Source organism: Myotis yumanensis, unplaced genomic scaffold (assembly GCF_028538775.1).
Source record: "Myotis yumanensis isolate MYYU_CA2020_CCGP unplaced genomic scaffold, mMyoYum1.0.hap1 SCAF_6, whole genome shotgun sequence".
NCBI classification, from domain to species: domain Eukaryota; kingdom Metazoa; phylum Chordata; class Mammalia; order Chiroptera; family Vespertilionidae; genus Myotis; species Myotis yumanensis.
The window spans coordinates 5,411,339-5,427,752 of NW_027223757.1; the positions used below are offsets into that span (position 1 = coordinate 5,411,339).

General features: G+C 43.8%; 1 protein-coding gene and 1 pseudogene across 3 annotated transcripts in view; one reads left to right on the forward strand and one right to left on the reverse strand.

Annotated features, from left to right (window-relative positions):
* Positions 1-16,414, reverse strand: part of ARID1B (AT-rich interaction domain 1B) — a 401,326-nt gene that overhangs the window by 303,731 nt on the left and 81,181 nt on the right. For all 3 annotated transcript variants that reach the window (XM_070417417.1, XM_070417415.1, XM_070417416.1), the window contains one exon: positions 4,608-4,802. In XM_070417417.1, coding sequence (XP_070273518.1) covers positions 4,608-4,802 — 195 coding nt within the window. The remainder of the gene's footprint in view (positions 1-4,607; positions 4,803-16,414) is intronic.
* Positions 11,831-12,201, forward strand: LOC139013002 (small nuclear ribonucleoprotein G pseudogene; annotated as a pseudogene).

Here is a 16,414-nt window from a genome sequence, read left to right on the forward strand (position 1 = left end):
TACAGGTACAAGTGGATATCTTTAATATAAACTATCAAAAAATTAAATCTGAATGTGAAACAGACAGGAGGTGCCCATTCCTCTCGTTATGTTGTCAAGCCTTCCTTGCTCATCCTATCACACTCAATCATGCTCCTTAAGAACAGGAAGTCTCAGCTCTTGTTAGAGAAAACGAAAATTAGGCCCTGGCTATTAGATTCCCATTTGAGATTCAGAGACTTAGTCTAAACAAACATTTCATATCAAAAGACTTTAGAATTTTTACATCTTTAAACAGTCTTCCCCTCCCCACTCATCCTTACTTTTCAGACACATTGTTCACACAATATCAAAACATATATATAATTTTAATTATGAAAATAACACAGGTGGGAATCCTATAACCTGCTAGGCTGCCTTAATAACCTCCCAAAAAAACATTTATTTTAGCCAAACAATTGTAATGTTGGTCTCCTTTAGAAACATCTGCTGTCCCAATAAATATTTGCATTGGAAGAAGTGTTTTGGCTGTTAAGATGGCACCAAATAAAATGCTTATGTTCTAAAATAAATATTTTAGACAAAATACACACAGCAAAACAGATATATCCAAAGGCTGCAGAAGATAAATTAAAGACACAAATTTAAATGCCTACTGATTTTTAAAGTTTTTTTTAAAGAAACTAATTTTAATTCCATTTTATTTTAAAACAAAATTAAGTAATTTCTATTTCATTTTGCCAGACTATCTTTCAAAACAATGATTATATTCCATGGTCTTATAGTTGTAAAGGTCTTCACAATACAGGTATGTTTTTAAAAACGAAAAAAGTCATCATTTTCCATTATAAAAGCACTCATCGACTTAAATCTCTCACCTTACCCTCATTCCCTTTCCCTGGTTTTATAATGCCAACAGGCATCAGATTATACAAACATCTGCAACAAGGTAAGGACAGTTAAAATACTGACCCAATAACCTTTGATAACTCAAGAAAAATCTCAGACGACATAATCTGCCTGGCACAAATAAATATACCTTTGTTTCTGTAGCCTATTTCTCCTGGGCGCTATTTCGTTTATATGAAAAATCTTTTTCAAAGCAAGCCACACAGACCTATGTATACATTTACGATCACAAAGGACAAGGAAAATGAAACAAACATTTGTTCACTCATGTCCCTGATCCAGGAAAAGACATTTTGCTGTCTACGTTTTTTTAAATAACTGAATACCTCAGAAAGAGGCAGACCTAGTACTTGTCCCCTTGAAGATCACATATCTCTGTGCAGCCTGTCTGAAAGGAAATCAGCCAGCGGACTCCTTTCTGTTAACCATCTCAGGTTTGAATTCCAGGAGCTGGAGGCAGAACGCTCCCCACAGAGGCACAGAAAATTCATTTCCCCTCGCAGCTCAATAAAAACCCAAGTAGGCTAGTTTTCAGGGCACCGTGCAAAACTAATCTGTTTAGTCATGTTATTTGCCTGATGATGTGGGAGAATCAGCAAGTGAAAGACCACAAATCTAGTTCCAGTTAATAAACACCAAAATGATGTACCATTATCATGTCATGCTTCAAAGACCCAGTCATGAGTTTATTTCAAAAATAAAATTATCTCCATACAAATCACGAATTGCCAGGTTAATACTAAAATCACACACTGAGTGGCCAGCTCCTCCTGACCCTCAGAGACGAAAAGCAAGCAGTGATACCACCCATGTTAAATCTCCTATAAGCATGGCTGTTCTTTCTAACAGAATACTCATTTAAAATTCCTGTCACAGGAGTGGAATGCCAGCCAGGAATCAAACTGTGACCCCTGAGCCAAAGACAACTTACCACTCAGCTGGTAAGTGGGCCACTCAATTTACAAACTTGAATTCCTGCATTTTGAACCTTTGCAGAAATATAGGAGCAATATTAAACGAACCGGATTCAGCTCATTAGAGGTTCAGAAACCAAACGCAGAAAGCTCTGGATGCCACCCAAGGCAAAGTCATGCCTCGGTGTTGATGGCCACGCAATAAAAACTCGATGTCATCATTATCTTCCAACTTTTTTCCTGAACAACATTAGCAACCATGACTACAACAAGGCTCAGACAATTACACAATACTAGGAGAAGACAAATAAGACCAGCAGCCAATCACTGTGCCAGGACTTTGTGGGTAAGTTCATAATTACCCACACAAAGCAACTCACTGAAAATTCCTCACCAAAGGACACAGACTAAAGCTAACAAAATAAATGTGTTCTAATAACCTTTACCAAAACCTTCACTTTTTTCCCATTTCAAAACCTACACCTAACTGACCACATGAACTTACTATGTATGATAAAAGCTGTGTGTCCCCTTTAAAATGTTACATTCAAAAAGGCGTTCAATTAGGTTTAATTTAGCCTTTTAGATTTCAAAACGAAATAGTTTATTTCAAGGATATATAATAACTAATGAAAAGATGAAAAGCAATAAGGGGTTTTAGAACCCTCCATCATGATGAACTCAATAGGAAAGTTTGACATTTTCTAGCCAAAGCATTGTTTTCTACCAGATACTTGACTTCCCTTTCACCATCAGAAAGATCTGTGTTTAGAATCAGGCATTTCTATTGGTTAGCAGTAAAATACCTAATCTAAAAATCTTAACTAAACATTTGCTAAAATACTTGGTAGGTAATATTCATCAAATTGTCCCTTCCAATAAACCCATAGTCACTGGATTTCACAAGGATGTAAGAGCCACAGGGATTAACTAAAACAAAAAAGCTAAGAACACTGAGGGTACTCTATGTATCTGTAATATGTCCTCCACGTTAGCCTTACACATGTGTGCTAAGCACATTCCTAGGTAATCATTCTTCACACACCTTCTCCAATTGTTCGATTCCCACTTTGCTACTACAAACTAAGCCAATGGCAAAACACTTCTAGGAAGACTGGAACTCATTCAGAGGACAGATAAAGGAGCAGCCAGCAGCTTGCCATAAACAGCCCCTTTCGAAATGGCTTTCCAATTTCCCATCAGGAAAGCAGCGGGGAGAAAGGGGCAGAAGCAAGGAGTGACCAGCATCGCCCCCTCTCCATGGTCCTGCTGCTGCTGCTTTTTTTTGTTAGATTTTTGTTTAAGGTCCTGCTACTTCTTACTAGCTTTCTGCCTCTGCTCTCCCTGGGGCCAGAGCATCACATGGAACGATCAGCGCCCCAGTGAACTCGCCAGGGCAGAATTAGGGCTTCAGCAGCCAGCTGCATTGGCCTTCTTCCTCTCGCCTCACTTTTCAATCCTTTACAAATTATCTCTCTCTCACAATTAGCAACCTCAATTAAAGATTTGTACTCTAGATAGTAAGGTATTGCTGGGAGAAAGGAGTAATGTTGGAAAAGTTTAGAGTTGCTTATGCTAGACTCCTGAGCGGCCCATCTTTAACAAGCAGGGTGAGAACTTCCAACTGTAACAGAGGCATGTAAGGAACCAGAGCGGGATTCTACAACCGTGGGAAATAAGAGCATGGCCAGTGGAGGACCAAGGTAAAGAGGAAAGACACTATTCAGCCTCTGAAAGAAAAGGCTCAGGGGCACCTTAACCAGGAACTTTTAATGCAGCACGTGGAATATGATGTACATTCTCCAATCCACTTTAGAGAGAACAAAAGTGCCAGTTTTATTTCCACGAAGGGTTTTTGGTCAAACGTCAGGAAGCACCTCCTGAGAGAAGGGCTGTGAAGCCCTGGAGTGGGCTATGCCAGCGCCACACAAAGCCCTCTCCCTCCGTGGAGGCGGCAGCCCGAAGCACCCTGGGGCTAACGGCACGGGGAGGGGGCTTATAAATCAGCCTTCCTGGTGTACCTAGTGACTGACTCCCCTGCCAAGTCTAACTCACCCTTCCCAGATTTCCTGCTTCCTCGGGTAATATACAGGGTACACTCTCCAGCGCCCAGGAGACGAGGTTACTACTGCTATCAGGCAGATGGTCACTTAAGGCAACTCCAACTGTTTGATTCTAGAGAAAAATCCTGGGTCTTGAGAACGGGAAAAGTCTTTTTTGTTTGTTTGAAGTAAAAACAGAAAACCCATGAAAATCTAAGAGAACAGATACACATCAAATCCTCTTATATGAAATACAGAAACCTGTTTCAAAAGGTACAGAAGACATAAAAGTAAAATAACTTTTTGGGAGACTAAAAAAATTTTTTTTAAGTTGATGCTATCTTCATGAGAAAGACCTTTAAATAACTTAAAACTTTGCCTTAGGAAGTCTATTCACAGCTCAAACTCTGACAGTCTGACACCAGAAATGTTGGAAAGGCAAGTTCACTTCAGGGCTAAGGTCTATATAATTTGCTGCAAAATGATGACAGGGTACATCTTTCAAAGACAGCTGGCAACACGGGCCCTCTACCAAACTGTGTTCTAAGAAGTTCACTCTTCTTTCTTTAAAAGAAATGGGGGGAGGGGGGAGGGTTGTACCTGTGATTATTAAAAATATATATATATATATGAAAATTGAAGAGAGCAGAAAATCAGTGACATGCCCCCTAATTCTCCCAATACCAACCTTAGGTGGACAATAAAGACAAGATAGACCTATCCCCGGTGAGAAGAGGGTGGGGGAGGAACAAGAGGCACAAACCTGCTGCTGTGGGTACTGCATTCCTCCCATGGCCCCTGGGGTCCGCCCTTGGATGCCGATAGGATACCGCTGTGGGCCTGGGGGGCCGTAGGAACCTCCGGGGTATGGGCTGCTCTGCTGAGGCTGAGAATGAGGGTTACTGCCCATCCCATACAACTGAGGCCTCTTCATCACCATGGGATCCATTGGGCTGCCCTGTGAAAGAATAAGTGAAGAAGTAAGCTTACTAAGTCATTATTTGTTACAAAGGCAGAAAGTTTGTCATGATGACACATACATTAAAAACACAACTATCCTTTAAAAAATATTATAAACAATGATAAATAAAAACCCAGAAAAGCATTAAGGAAAACACCTACATGGACACAAGACATTTTATTTTTCTACCTTTAGGAAGGTTTTAACAACTAAGAGGAGCCAGCAGTAAACATAAGGAAAGACGTGCATCCTAAGCAGAGAGAAAACATTTGCATCTAAATTCTGTTATGCGTGTGGGAGTAAGTCTCACCCAGCTCCTCTTAGCTTACTAGTAACAAAGGCAAGGTACACTAAACGGCTAGGAACACTTTCTGACTTAAAAGTATTCTTAGAACTACTTTATTTTAGACCTGAGTCGGCAAGTCCTTATCAAACATTAATGCATCTGAGTGCTCATTAGAAAGTGAAAGGATTTTAAATAATACAGAATGTCTAGGGTAAACACTTTCAACGATCACTAGTGTGCATGATCAAGCACCCAGGACTATGAGTCAGTCACAAGCCACCTTCCTATGTAAGTCAGCATCTTACCAAACATAACCAGTTCAAAACTAGACTCTGTGTTTTATTCTTGTCTTGGTGAGTCAGCCAAGGGCCTCGGGGCCAAGGCCATGCGGGAGAGCCAGAGCCGGAGCCTCAGCCTGGGCTTTCAGATCCCAGAGCCTCCAAAGAGCCAGGCAGGGGTGGGGAAGTCCCTCGCCACAGTGCTACAGGGCCTGCAGCGCTCACCCAACAGGCCGGTCACTCCTTCCTTCCCAAACCCTATAGTGCTCCCTACTGCGGGCCAGACTCCATGTTCACACTGAGTTCATGGGAACTCTCAGGAAGACTTGAGGATTAGCAGGAGAAATAGGAGAAACCCATGTTCAAGATGGGGAGGGGCAGGGCGTAGAATACCACAAAGCAGAGAAACAGCACAAAGCAGGGGCTCAGGGGAGAGGAGCTACCTGGTGTGTATGAGGCAACAAGCAGTTTAGATCCAAATGAAGCAGCAATTTGCAGAGAAGCTGAAGCAGGCAGAAGCCAGTATATACAAGGTGAGCCTTATATGTCATTTTAAAGGCTTCAGGTTGTACCTTGGGGATAAACAGAGCTACAGTCAGATCTGCCTCTCAGAAGGCTGATCTCGGGCGTGGCTGGAGCCAGGGTGGTGGCCACAGCAGGCAGGTGAGCTGAGGTCCTGAACTGGTAGAGCAGCAGAAGAAACAAGCCCAGATTCAAGTGACAGGTCGGGGGTGCGGGACACCTTGGAGACCGAGTGGTGGAAGCCAGGAGCAAGGGGGCTTCACAGATGCTGAGACAGCATTCGGGGCAGAAGCACATCAACACTCCCGGGAAGTGGGACCCTTCAGGATTCTACAGATTAAATTTGAGGTTCCCACTGAAAATCCAGGAGAAAATACCCAGAAGGAAGACACACAGTGAGTTTCCAGCCTACAATAACAACTAGGGAACTCTGCATACAGAGGACATATGGTCCTGGAGGGCAGCGATCTTTTTGTTTTAGTCACTATTATATCTCCAGGACAGAAGTCAAACAGTGCACTTGGCACATAGTAAATGCTCAATAAATCCTAGATGAATTAATCGATGGGAATCATGTGAAACAAGAATTTTATCCAGGAAGAATATATGAAAACAGGAAAATAAGTGGAGGACAAATATCTAGAAAATATTCACCAATTAAGGGAGAAGGCGGGGGGGAGGGGGGCGGGGGGGGGGGCACAGAGAGACCAAACGAATATTCAGAAAATGCAGTTAGAATTCTAGAGAGCAAGAGAAGGGAGTCATGTGTAGCAACAGAACAGGCATGTCAAATGCAGCTCAGGGTCCAACAGGTGAGGGCTAAAGCTTTTGCTGTCCCGGTGACGAGGAGGCCATTGCTGACCGTGGCCAGGGCAGTCTCATCAGACGTGAGGGCAGAATCTGAAAGACTATGAACTGAGGCACGAATGGGAGGCAAGAAGGGGGAGCCAGGACTATACACCCCAAACCCAAGCTGAAGAAGCTGCCAGGCCTGCCTCCCACCTACACCCCACCCAAGGCTGCATCGATCTTTGCCCTTCTTCCTTCTTAGGGTTACCCTGGTGTTCATTCTTATGACTTGATTAATCCATTCACCACACAGGAACTGCACTGTGCCAGGCGCTGGTGGCATAAAAAGGAGTGTCAGAGGCTGAGAAGTGAGGCAGTCACTAAAAGAGAGTGGCTGAACCAAGATTACAATGCCCCACGCAGGAGACGTCCTGACTGGGGACACGAGGCCCTGGGCAAGGAGCACCTCCAAGCTCCTAGAAGAAACACCTGAGCTCAGTCCTGAGGGATTCTTGGGAATTTGCCAGGAACTGATTTGCCTGAATGAAAATATGTGTCAGCCAAGTAGTTCTCAAAGTTCACAGTTTCATGGAATTCTATCTGTGTTACTTTCACCTGTCAAGAAAAACTGTGCACATAACAATGACAGAAATCGCTCAAACAATATACTGATGTTACACGTGTACTGACTTCACAATTCAACATAAACATATATGTTGATAGATAGGTTGTAATAAAACTAAAACAGAAGGACTAAGAATTAAGTTTTGTCAGAATGATTTAACTTAGAATTTATGCCTAAAACAGCACTTTGTTGCAAAAGGTAAAATAAAACTTTCGATGGAAGAGTGAAAATCGAGGCTGAGCTGGTGCTTCAGAATCTGCAGTGAGTCAACGGCCTACAGAGAGGCTCAGTCAATCTGATTCGAGGCTAAATTTCCAATACGGGGCCCTGAGGCAGCCCTATCTTCACCTTCAGTCTGGATTACTCTGGGTATATGGAAGGTCTGCTTACTTCATTTCAAACAGTACACAACCAAAACTGGCATAATTAAAGCAGGAATTCTAATTGGAAAATGATGAGAATGTCTACATTTTAATGCTATAGATAACAGTGCAGCAAATTCATCTTATCAGTGACTAAAACTGTTTTTGTAATATCTATTTCATCACTGCCAGGAACTCTCACAGTCCTACTTAAAATTCAACTAATTTGCACCCATGTCAAAAATGTTAGCTTAACACTGAGATTTCTCCAAATCGAAAGCATGAAATACACAGATTATCTGCACCTCTCGAAATGCATCAACTACCTTCCAGTGAGACTTCAGACATGAAAACAGACACTTATCCAGTGCAAATTATTCCATTTTAACCTTCTCTTCTTTGGCCGATTATTAAACATTCACCCACAATCCAAATCCATCCCACTGTGTACTCTTGCTATTTCTAACATTAAAGATGTGCTACTGCAGGGTCTCAACCCCTGCCTTTTACAAGTATCTCTGAAAGAAACCAAAGACCAAACCAAACTTAAGACTTTTCCAAAAATCATAAAGGCCAAGTCGCTCCTCATATTCACATCTAGCCCAAAACAATTTTCTATTTCTATCACCTGCCCTTCTGTTGATATATTCCAGAGCATCTCCATTTTCATGTCTCACAAACAATTTACGTTGTATCAGAGAGATGGCCCACATCAAGAATGTCCTCAAATACTTCTCAATATATTATTCCATACATGGTTTTCCTTTCTAGATATCATTCTACAACTGCAGTAACCCAAGCTTCAATTATGTAAAAAAAAAAAAAAAAAAAAAAAGTACTTTGAAGGCTACAATATAAATCACCCATTTTCAAAGAGCACTTAACATGACTATAGGGTTATACATATCACACATGCCTGTATGAGTTACACATATAACACACAACCACACACATATGTATGAGTTACACATCTCACACACATACATGAGTTATAGGTTATACATCACACACATGTATGCATGAGTTACAGGTTATACATCACACACATCTATGTATGAGTGATTGGTTATACATCTCACACACACGCACACACCCTTTCCTGGATCTCCCTTCGGAAGCTGCCACTGCTGCCTCCAGCCCTGAGTCTATTAGATGAGGAAGAGTACAATGTCTGGAATACAGATTCTAGACATACCAGGTAGCACAGTTAGGCTGTATTCTAGGTTTAAAAGGTTTTCAGAGGTTAGCCTGGGAATCCAACTAACCTTTTAAAGATTATTCAAGTTAAAAACAATTCCCTTTTAGCTAAACTTGATGCCTTTTATACTTAAATACTCCTTCATTACCACTCCTTCGGAGTATGCCTACACGTGTTTTTATAATAAAGATATCTATGTAACTGTATTTACTCCAATACAGTGGGGCCTTGACTTACGAGTTTAATTCGTTCCGTGACGGAGCTCGTAACTCAAATTACTCGTATGTCAAATCAAGAAGTGAACGAGTGAGACACGTGATGCTGGGCTGACGTTGTGGCATTCACTGTGACGTTCGCTGCGCCAACTAGCGGTGGGGTATCTGAAGCTGGCTCGCAACCCGAATTTTAGCTCGCAACTCGTATCTCGAAAAACTCATTAGTTGGGATACTCATAAGTCAAGGCCCCACTGTATTGAGTTAAGGAGATGGTTAGTAGTTTCTGTATGCGTATACTATTTCACAATTTCTTCAGCCCAACTCCTTAGAGCATCCACTGAAGAAAAGGCATCACAAAAACCCACAGAAAGAAGGTCCACCACATGGTTTTGATCCACAATCGTACGTATCTAGACTGAGCAAGAAACTTCCCGAGTTGCTATGTGGGGAAATGATCTCTCTTAGCATTAAAGAGAACTTTTGAAGTAATATTTCCTACCTATAAAATGACAAAAATGATGAAACCCCATGTGAGTGAGTATTTGAACCAGTAGGTAAGTCTTTCTGGAGGATAATAGGTCAATAAGCTTTAAACAAAAGCGTGAAGAATTATATCTGTTCCAACCCTAACAGTCTCTCGAGTGGGGCAGGGATGCAACTTACCCAAACTTGTCCACAGCTACATGAATTCTAATTCTGAAGGGAGACCGCGTGGTCTTGGGGAAAAGCATGGGCTTTGCATCCAGAGCGGATGCGTCCATACCCTTACCCAACCACCACTACCCTGCACACACTGCTTATTTCTCAGTTTTCTCACCCACTGAAGGGGAGAAGTACTACCTACCTGACAATCATTGTGAAAACTGAATTAGTAAGGACTGTCAAGGGTCTCTGAGCCACTTACTAATGGTTCCAAGAAGAAAACTGAAACTCCTTAAGTATCCAATGCTACAGAGCATGTGACCGAGCCATAACATGTCAGCATAGGGGAACACACGGAGACATGGAAAAGTACATGGAAAACCATGGCGGATGTTTGTGAGTGATGTGCATGAATTACAGCCATGTGAAAACTAGGCTGATAATGATCAGAGGCAGCCATATGACCTGTAAGTAGTGGCTGTCATATCGTGAAGCAATCGCTGTTTACTTTGCTGTGATGCTAAATATAACTCTAAATGCCTCTGGTTTTTTCCCAGGCATGCTGCAAACATTGGTACGGCGCTCTGTGGGGTGGGGGCGGATGGGACCCAGCTGTCCCGCCTCTGTCCTCCTCCAGGCCTGCGCCACCCTCCATATGCAGCACAAACACATAGAGAGGAACTGCCCCACCTCCTATGGCTGCCCCTGCTCTCCTCTCCGCCTAAAACCACGCTCAGTCAATCCGGGTTCAAGACCACAGAACTTCTCCCCTCACCCACCCCAGGAACGCCACAATGGACCTGCCCAGAAACGCTCCCACGCTGCTGGTAGCAGTCCTGAGTTGCCTTGTATTGTTATTTAATCCATGCGTGACTTTTCCACTTTCCATGTATTATTTCCTACCTCCCAGGCAGACTCAAATGGCAATACCCATGCTTTGCATTTTCTATGTCTCAGCACACAGTGCCAATGGCTGAGATGGCTGTGGTGACTCACACAGGGGATGACGACTGATCACATAAAGTAAAACATTCTCGAATATGAAAGTAAACATCACTGACCAATGTCTACATCAACTCAGCACACGTATGCAGAAGACACATGTCAAGTCAATGATAATACAAAATCCAACAGTCACAGTCAAGCTCTTCTAACGTCATTAGAATCAGGTTAAGTCAAAAATAGGAACAGGTCACCAGAGACTCTTGCCTCCTTTGATAAAGAGTGCATATTCCTCTTCAACCAGGAACACCAAGATTCCCAGTGTCCACTGTCAGCACTCCCACAGAACCCAAAGAAGCTTCCCCATCCAGATGGCTAAAGGAGGCTGGGAGCTGGGGCCGCACCCAGCGGTGCAGAACCAGGGCAGCACTGGGGGCAGAGCCACGTCTCCTGACTCAGAGCCTGTACCCTCCCCTGTAACATGCATCCATGTACAGCCATGAGACGGAGGGGGGAAAAATGCAACCCAGCACCTAAAACCGTTTTGTTTTCTGCTTGTACTAATACCAAAATAGTGCCTGTTTATTAAGACTTGAACTAAAACATCAGAATTCCAAATGTGGTTATCAGCATACGCTCTTTGGTCACTACAGAAATATTAGCCACATTCTACAATGCCATGGAAAGGATCAATAAGAGAAATTCTAAGATATTTTTTTAAAAAAAGAGAGAAAAGTCTGTTTTATTGTTGGCTCTAAGAACTACCAAATTATTGGTGCCCTCTCACCAAGATGCCATTTGCAATGTGGAAGAGGGCAGGGAAAGGCCAGAATACTCACAGACTGACTTGGAAGAGGACCTTTGGCAATATTTTTATTCATTTATTTGTTTATTTGTTTTAGAGAGAAAGAAAAAGGGAGGTGAGGGGGGAGGTTAGGAGGGGGAGAGAGGGAGGGAGAGAGGGAGGGACGGAGGGAGGGAGGGGGAGAGAGAGAGAGAGAGAACGAGAACGTTGATTCGTTATTTATGCATTGATTGGGTGCTTCTTAAGAGTATGCGCCCTGATCAGAGATGGAACCTGCAACCTTGGCATATCGGAATGATGCTCCAAACAACTGAGATTCCCATGTAGGGCCCATAGTCAATATTTTTGGATTTGGCAAAACGCCAGGCCTACCGTGGGAGCGCCAGAGTGGCCCCGAATTCCGTTTGGAAGTATCTTTGAGCTCGCTTGGCCACCATGAGCAAAGCTCACCCTCCCGAGTTAAAAAAATTTATGGACAAGAAGTTGTCATTGAAATTAAATGGTGGCAGATATGTCCAAGGAATATTACGGGGATTTGATCCCTTTATGAATCTTGTGATAGATGAATGTGTGGAGATGGCAACTGGTGGGCAACAGAACAATATTGGAATGGTGGTAATAAGAGGAAATAGTATCATCATGTTAGAAGCCTTGGAACGAGTATGAAGAATGGCTATAGTTACCAGAGAAATCAACTACTTCCACATGTCCCCTCTCCATAGCACCTGTTTTACTACAATATAAAAATAGAGTCCAGTCCATTTTCACATTGAACTTTTGTTAAATAAACTTTTGTATTGAAAAAAAAAAAATTTTGGTTTTGGCCTTAAGTTACAGAGAAAATATATATATATTATACTAGAGGCCTGGTGCATGACATTCGTGCACGGGTAGGGTCTATAGGCCTGGCCAGCGATCAGGGCCGATCTATGGGATGACTGGTGGGGCAATCCAGGGGACCCACTGGCACCCGCCTTGGCTGGTCTGGCGCTGCCTGCTTGCTGGCCCCGCCCCCCACTGCTGCTGCAGGAGGCGACTGGCGGGGTGATTGGGGGGCGGTGCTGGCCCGTTCACTGGCTAGCCCAGGGGTGGGCAAACTTTTGACTCGAGGGCCACAATGGATTCTTAAACTGGACCGGAGGGCCGGAACAAAAGCATGGATGGAGTGTTTGTGTGAACTAATATAAATTCAAAGTAAACATCATTACATAAAAGGGTACGGTCTTTTTTTTTTTTAGTTTTATTCATTTCAAACGGGCCGGATCCGGCCCGCCGGCCGTAGTTTGCCCACGGCTGGGCTAGCCCCACTCCCCAATTGCCCCGCCGCTGCTGCTAGTCACCTCCCTCTGCAGGGTGACCGGCAGGTCGATTGGGGGGGTCCCCACTGGCACCCACCTTGGCTGGCCTGGGGCCTGTGGGCTGGGGCAGCTTCTGCGTTGAGCGTCTGCCCCTGGTGGTCAGTGCATGTCATAGCAACCGGTCATAGCGACCAGTCGTTCCGCCAGTCATCCCACCGTTCGGTTGATTTGCATATTAGGCTTTTATTATATAGAACTAGAGGCCCTGTGCATGGATTCATGCACTGGTTGGGTCCCTCAGCCTGGTCTACGCTCTCTCAAAATCTAGGATCCCTGCAGTGATTGAACCAAAACCAGCAACCTGACATCCCCCAAGGGATGTAGTAGTGAGCAAAGTGGCAGGCAGCCGGGGAGGAGCCCGAGCCCGGGCCAGCACCAAGCCGCTCCTGCTCAATCAGGCCCTCTGCGCCTGCCGCCATGGCTCAGTGGTACTGCCACGGAGGTGGGAGAGACTCCTGCCGCCGCAGCTACTCTCGCCAGCCGTTGAGACTGGCTTCTGGCTGAGCGGCGTTCCCACTGTGGGAGCGCACCGACCACCAGGGGACAGCTCCTGCACTGAGTGCCTGCCCCCTGGTAGTCAGTGCGCGTCATAGTGACCGGTCGAGCGGTCAACCAGTCATAACGGTCGCTTAGGCTTTTATATATATATAGATAGATAGATATGTAGAACCACAGAATAAATTTGAAGGAAGAGGGCAGGGGATGACAAACATTTTTGTGAATATCTAAAAGTGTGTTTGTTTTTCACATATACATTATCACTGAACAGTAGAACGAACAACATTTTTTCCTAACTACACTTTAAATTTTATCGGGACTCTAAAATATCACGTGATTTTTATTTTTTCAGAATTAAGATTAACCATAAAATATTAACATGTTGTTACATGTATAATTGATAAAGGAACTGCCATAAATTACCAATAAAAAGTAACAATCAGAAGCTGTGATTCTTAATTCTTAGGGATACTCAAAAACTGCATTCACGATATATGTACATCCCAAATTTACCATACAGTCTCAGAGGCTTTCTAGAAAGCCAAAGACTCCTGACCTGCACTGTCAAATACTGACTAACATCTGGCATGCATTTCTAAAGCACTTTAATACATGTTCACTTTATCACAATTCTTAAAAACACCTGATAAAGGGTTCAGCAATGAAACACGCTTCTTGAAACTAAAAAGACCCTCCATACATGATGTATGCATAAATCCCCTAAAACTGTATATACCATGAGTGTTATAAATTATTTCTTTGTATATAACAGAAATCTGTTCCTTGTAATTTACATCCACTGGTTTTACTTTGGTCCTTTCACAAATATTTGAAGATAGCTGTATCTATTTCCCTTTTCTGAGCAAAATATGTCAATTCTCAGTCCCCTTAACTCAAAAGGTATTATGGGGAGCAACTTGCTTCCTTTTCTCCAGGCCCCACATTTTCTAGTGCTGATGCAGCCACAGATCTCGGTGCCTACTTGGCAGCCCCTCTACGCTCCTGATCCACCCCATCAGCTGATTAGTTCCCACTTCCCCATCTCCTGCTATACAGTTGGCTAGCTGACTCAAGTTGCAGAATTTGTCTTTCTCTCTGTTTATTCTCCTTTTGCTTATTTATGGTCACCATCTAGCCTGACATCTAACATATTAACTGTACTTCCTGTCTGGAATCAACCACCAATGACATCAGCATGCCAGTTCATTCATGTCTCTGTCCATGTTGCTGGTACAAACACTGAGAGGTCAAGGGAGAGGACGAGCCTTGGGCTAAGCGCCAACGCCATTCATGAAGACTTGACAGAAATCCCAGCACTGGCGTTCTTGGAGGAAGGTCCACGTCAGAAACCTTCCCAGCCTGTTTGTGGCCAGGCCCCACCTAAGCATCTCTAAATCCTGATGCCCCCGCCCCGCCCCCCATGACATATAATTCTTATTATTCAAAAAGTGAACTCCTATTCACATGGAGGACGCCTAAAAGGCCATTAACTTGGTCTAAACAAGCTTCCAAAGAACATGGTATACATGAAGGAGAAAAATAAAGGAACAAAAGGACAGTTGAAGTACTGAGGTAGAAATCACTAAGAAATTGTTAAAAAAAATAATAATATGAAATGATATGAAAAAATAGCAAATAAATTTTCAAAACATAGTAGAGAACTGAAATGCATAAATATGTTACAATATATATTTATATACTGTATATGAGCCCCCTAGAACCATAAGAAATGAAAAAAATTCACTATTAATAACTCATTCTAGAATTGCCCCCCTTAAACATCAAATTACCCTCCTGTGGGGCATGTACCCTCTGTTGGGAACCACTGCCTTAGATCCTTTCCGCTGACCAGCGCTCCTCCAACTCACTGACTCAACTCGTTATGCAACCATAAATCCACATCTGTCTCTGGGCGACAATCCCCTGATGGTTCAAATTTCTCCATCTTCTCTAATATAAAAAACTAGAGGCCCGGTGCACGAATTTGTGCACAGGTAGGGTCCCTCAGGGTAGCCTGCGGGAATTGGGACCCAGCTCACGCCCCCAGCCTCACAGCCCCACAACCCCACCTGGCACCCCGCCGTGGCCTGGCACCACCCCCTCACCTGCTCCATCATCCCGCCTGCGGGGCCATCGATTGGGGCCAGGCCTCCTGCCCAGCTCCCTCAGTGCCCCCCGCTGCTGCCGCTAGTTGCCATGTGTGAGGCAACTGGCGGGGCTATCAGGCCCCCACTTGCACCTGCCTTGGCCTGGTGCCACCCGCTCACCTGCTCCACCATCCTGCCTCGGTCCCACTCTAGTCAGGCCCATTGGGGCCAGCAGCACCTCCACTGCCGCCCTCTGGCAAGCACCACGTCGCTGACACCCACCATGGTCCACGCCACCCCCTGGTGGTAAGCACACATCATAGCAAGTGGTCAGACTCACAGTCTCCCGGTGGAACTCCTGGTGGAACAACCTCCCGAGGGGAAATTTGCATATTGGGCTTTTATTATATAGGATCAATAGCCCAAAGTTTAAGAAAACACTTAGAATTCAAGACAAAAAATATAAGAGAAAGGCAGGGGGGTTAGAGCCAACCAACTTGGGTGTGAATCCTGCCTGTACTACTCATGAGCTATATAAACTTAGGCTCACATTCAACAGAGTGCAGTCGTGTTCACCTCTTGTGTTGCTGGGGACTGAATGAGGTACCACAGGGTTTATCCCATAGGAAGAGTTTCCTAAATCTTTTGTTCCCTCTTAACAAAGCAGCGAACTGAAGTCAGAGCAAAAAAATCCCTCAATAATTTAATCTATTTATTTTCTTGTCTCCCGGCACACTGTTAATGAAAGCTGGACATTGTGCCTTACTCATCTCTGTACCTAGCTCTCAGTACAGTACAATGCCTGCCATGGGCACTCACTACAGTGGTTCTCAACCTTCTGGCCCTTTAAATACAGTTCCTCATGCTGTGACCCAACCATAAAATTATTTTCGTTGCTACTTCATAACTGTAATGTTGCTACTGTTATGAATCGTCATGTAAATATCTGATATGCAGGATGGTCTTAGGCGACCCCTATGAAAGGGTCATTTGACCACCAA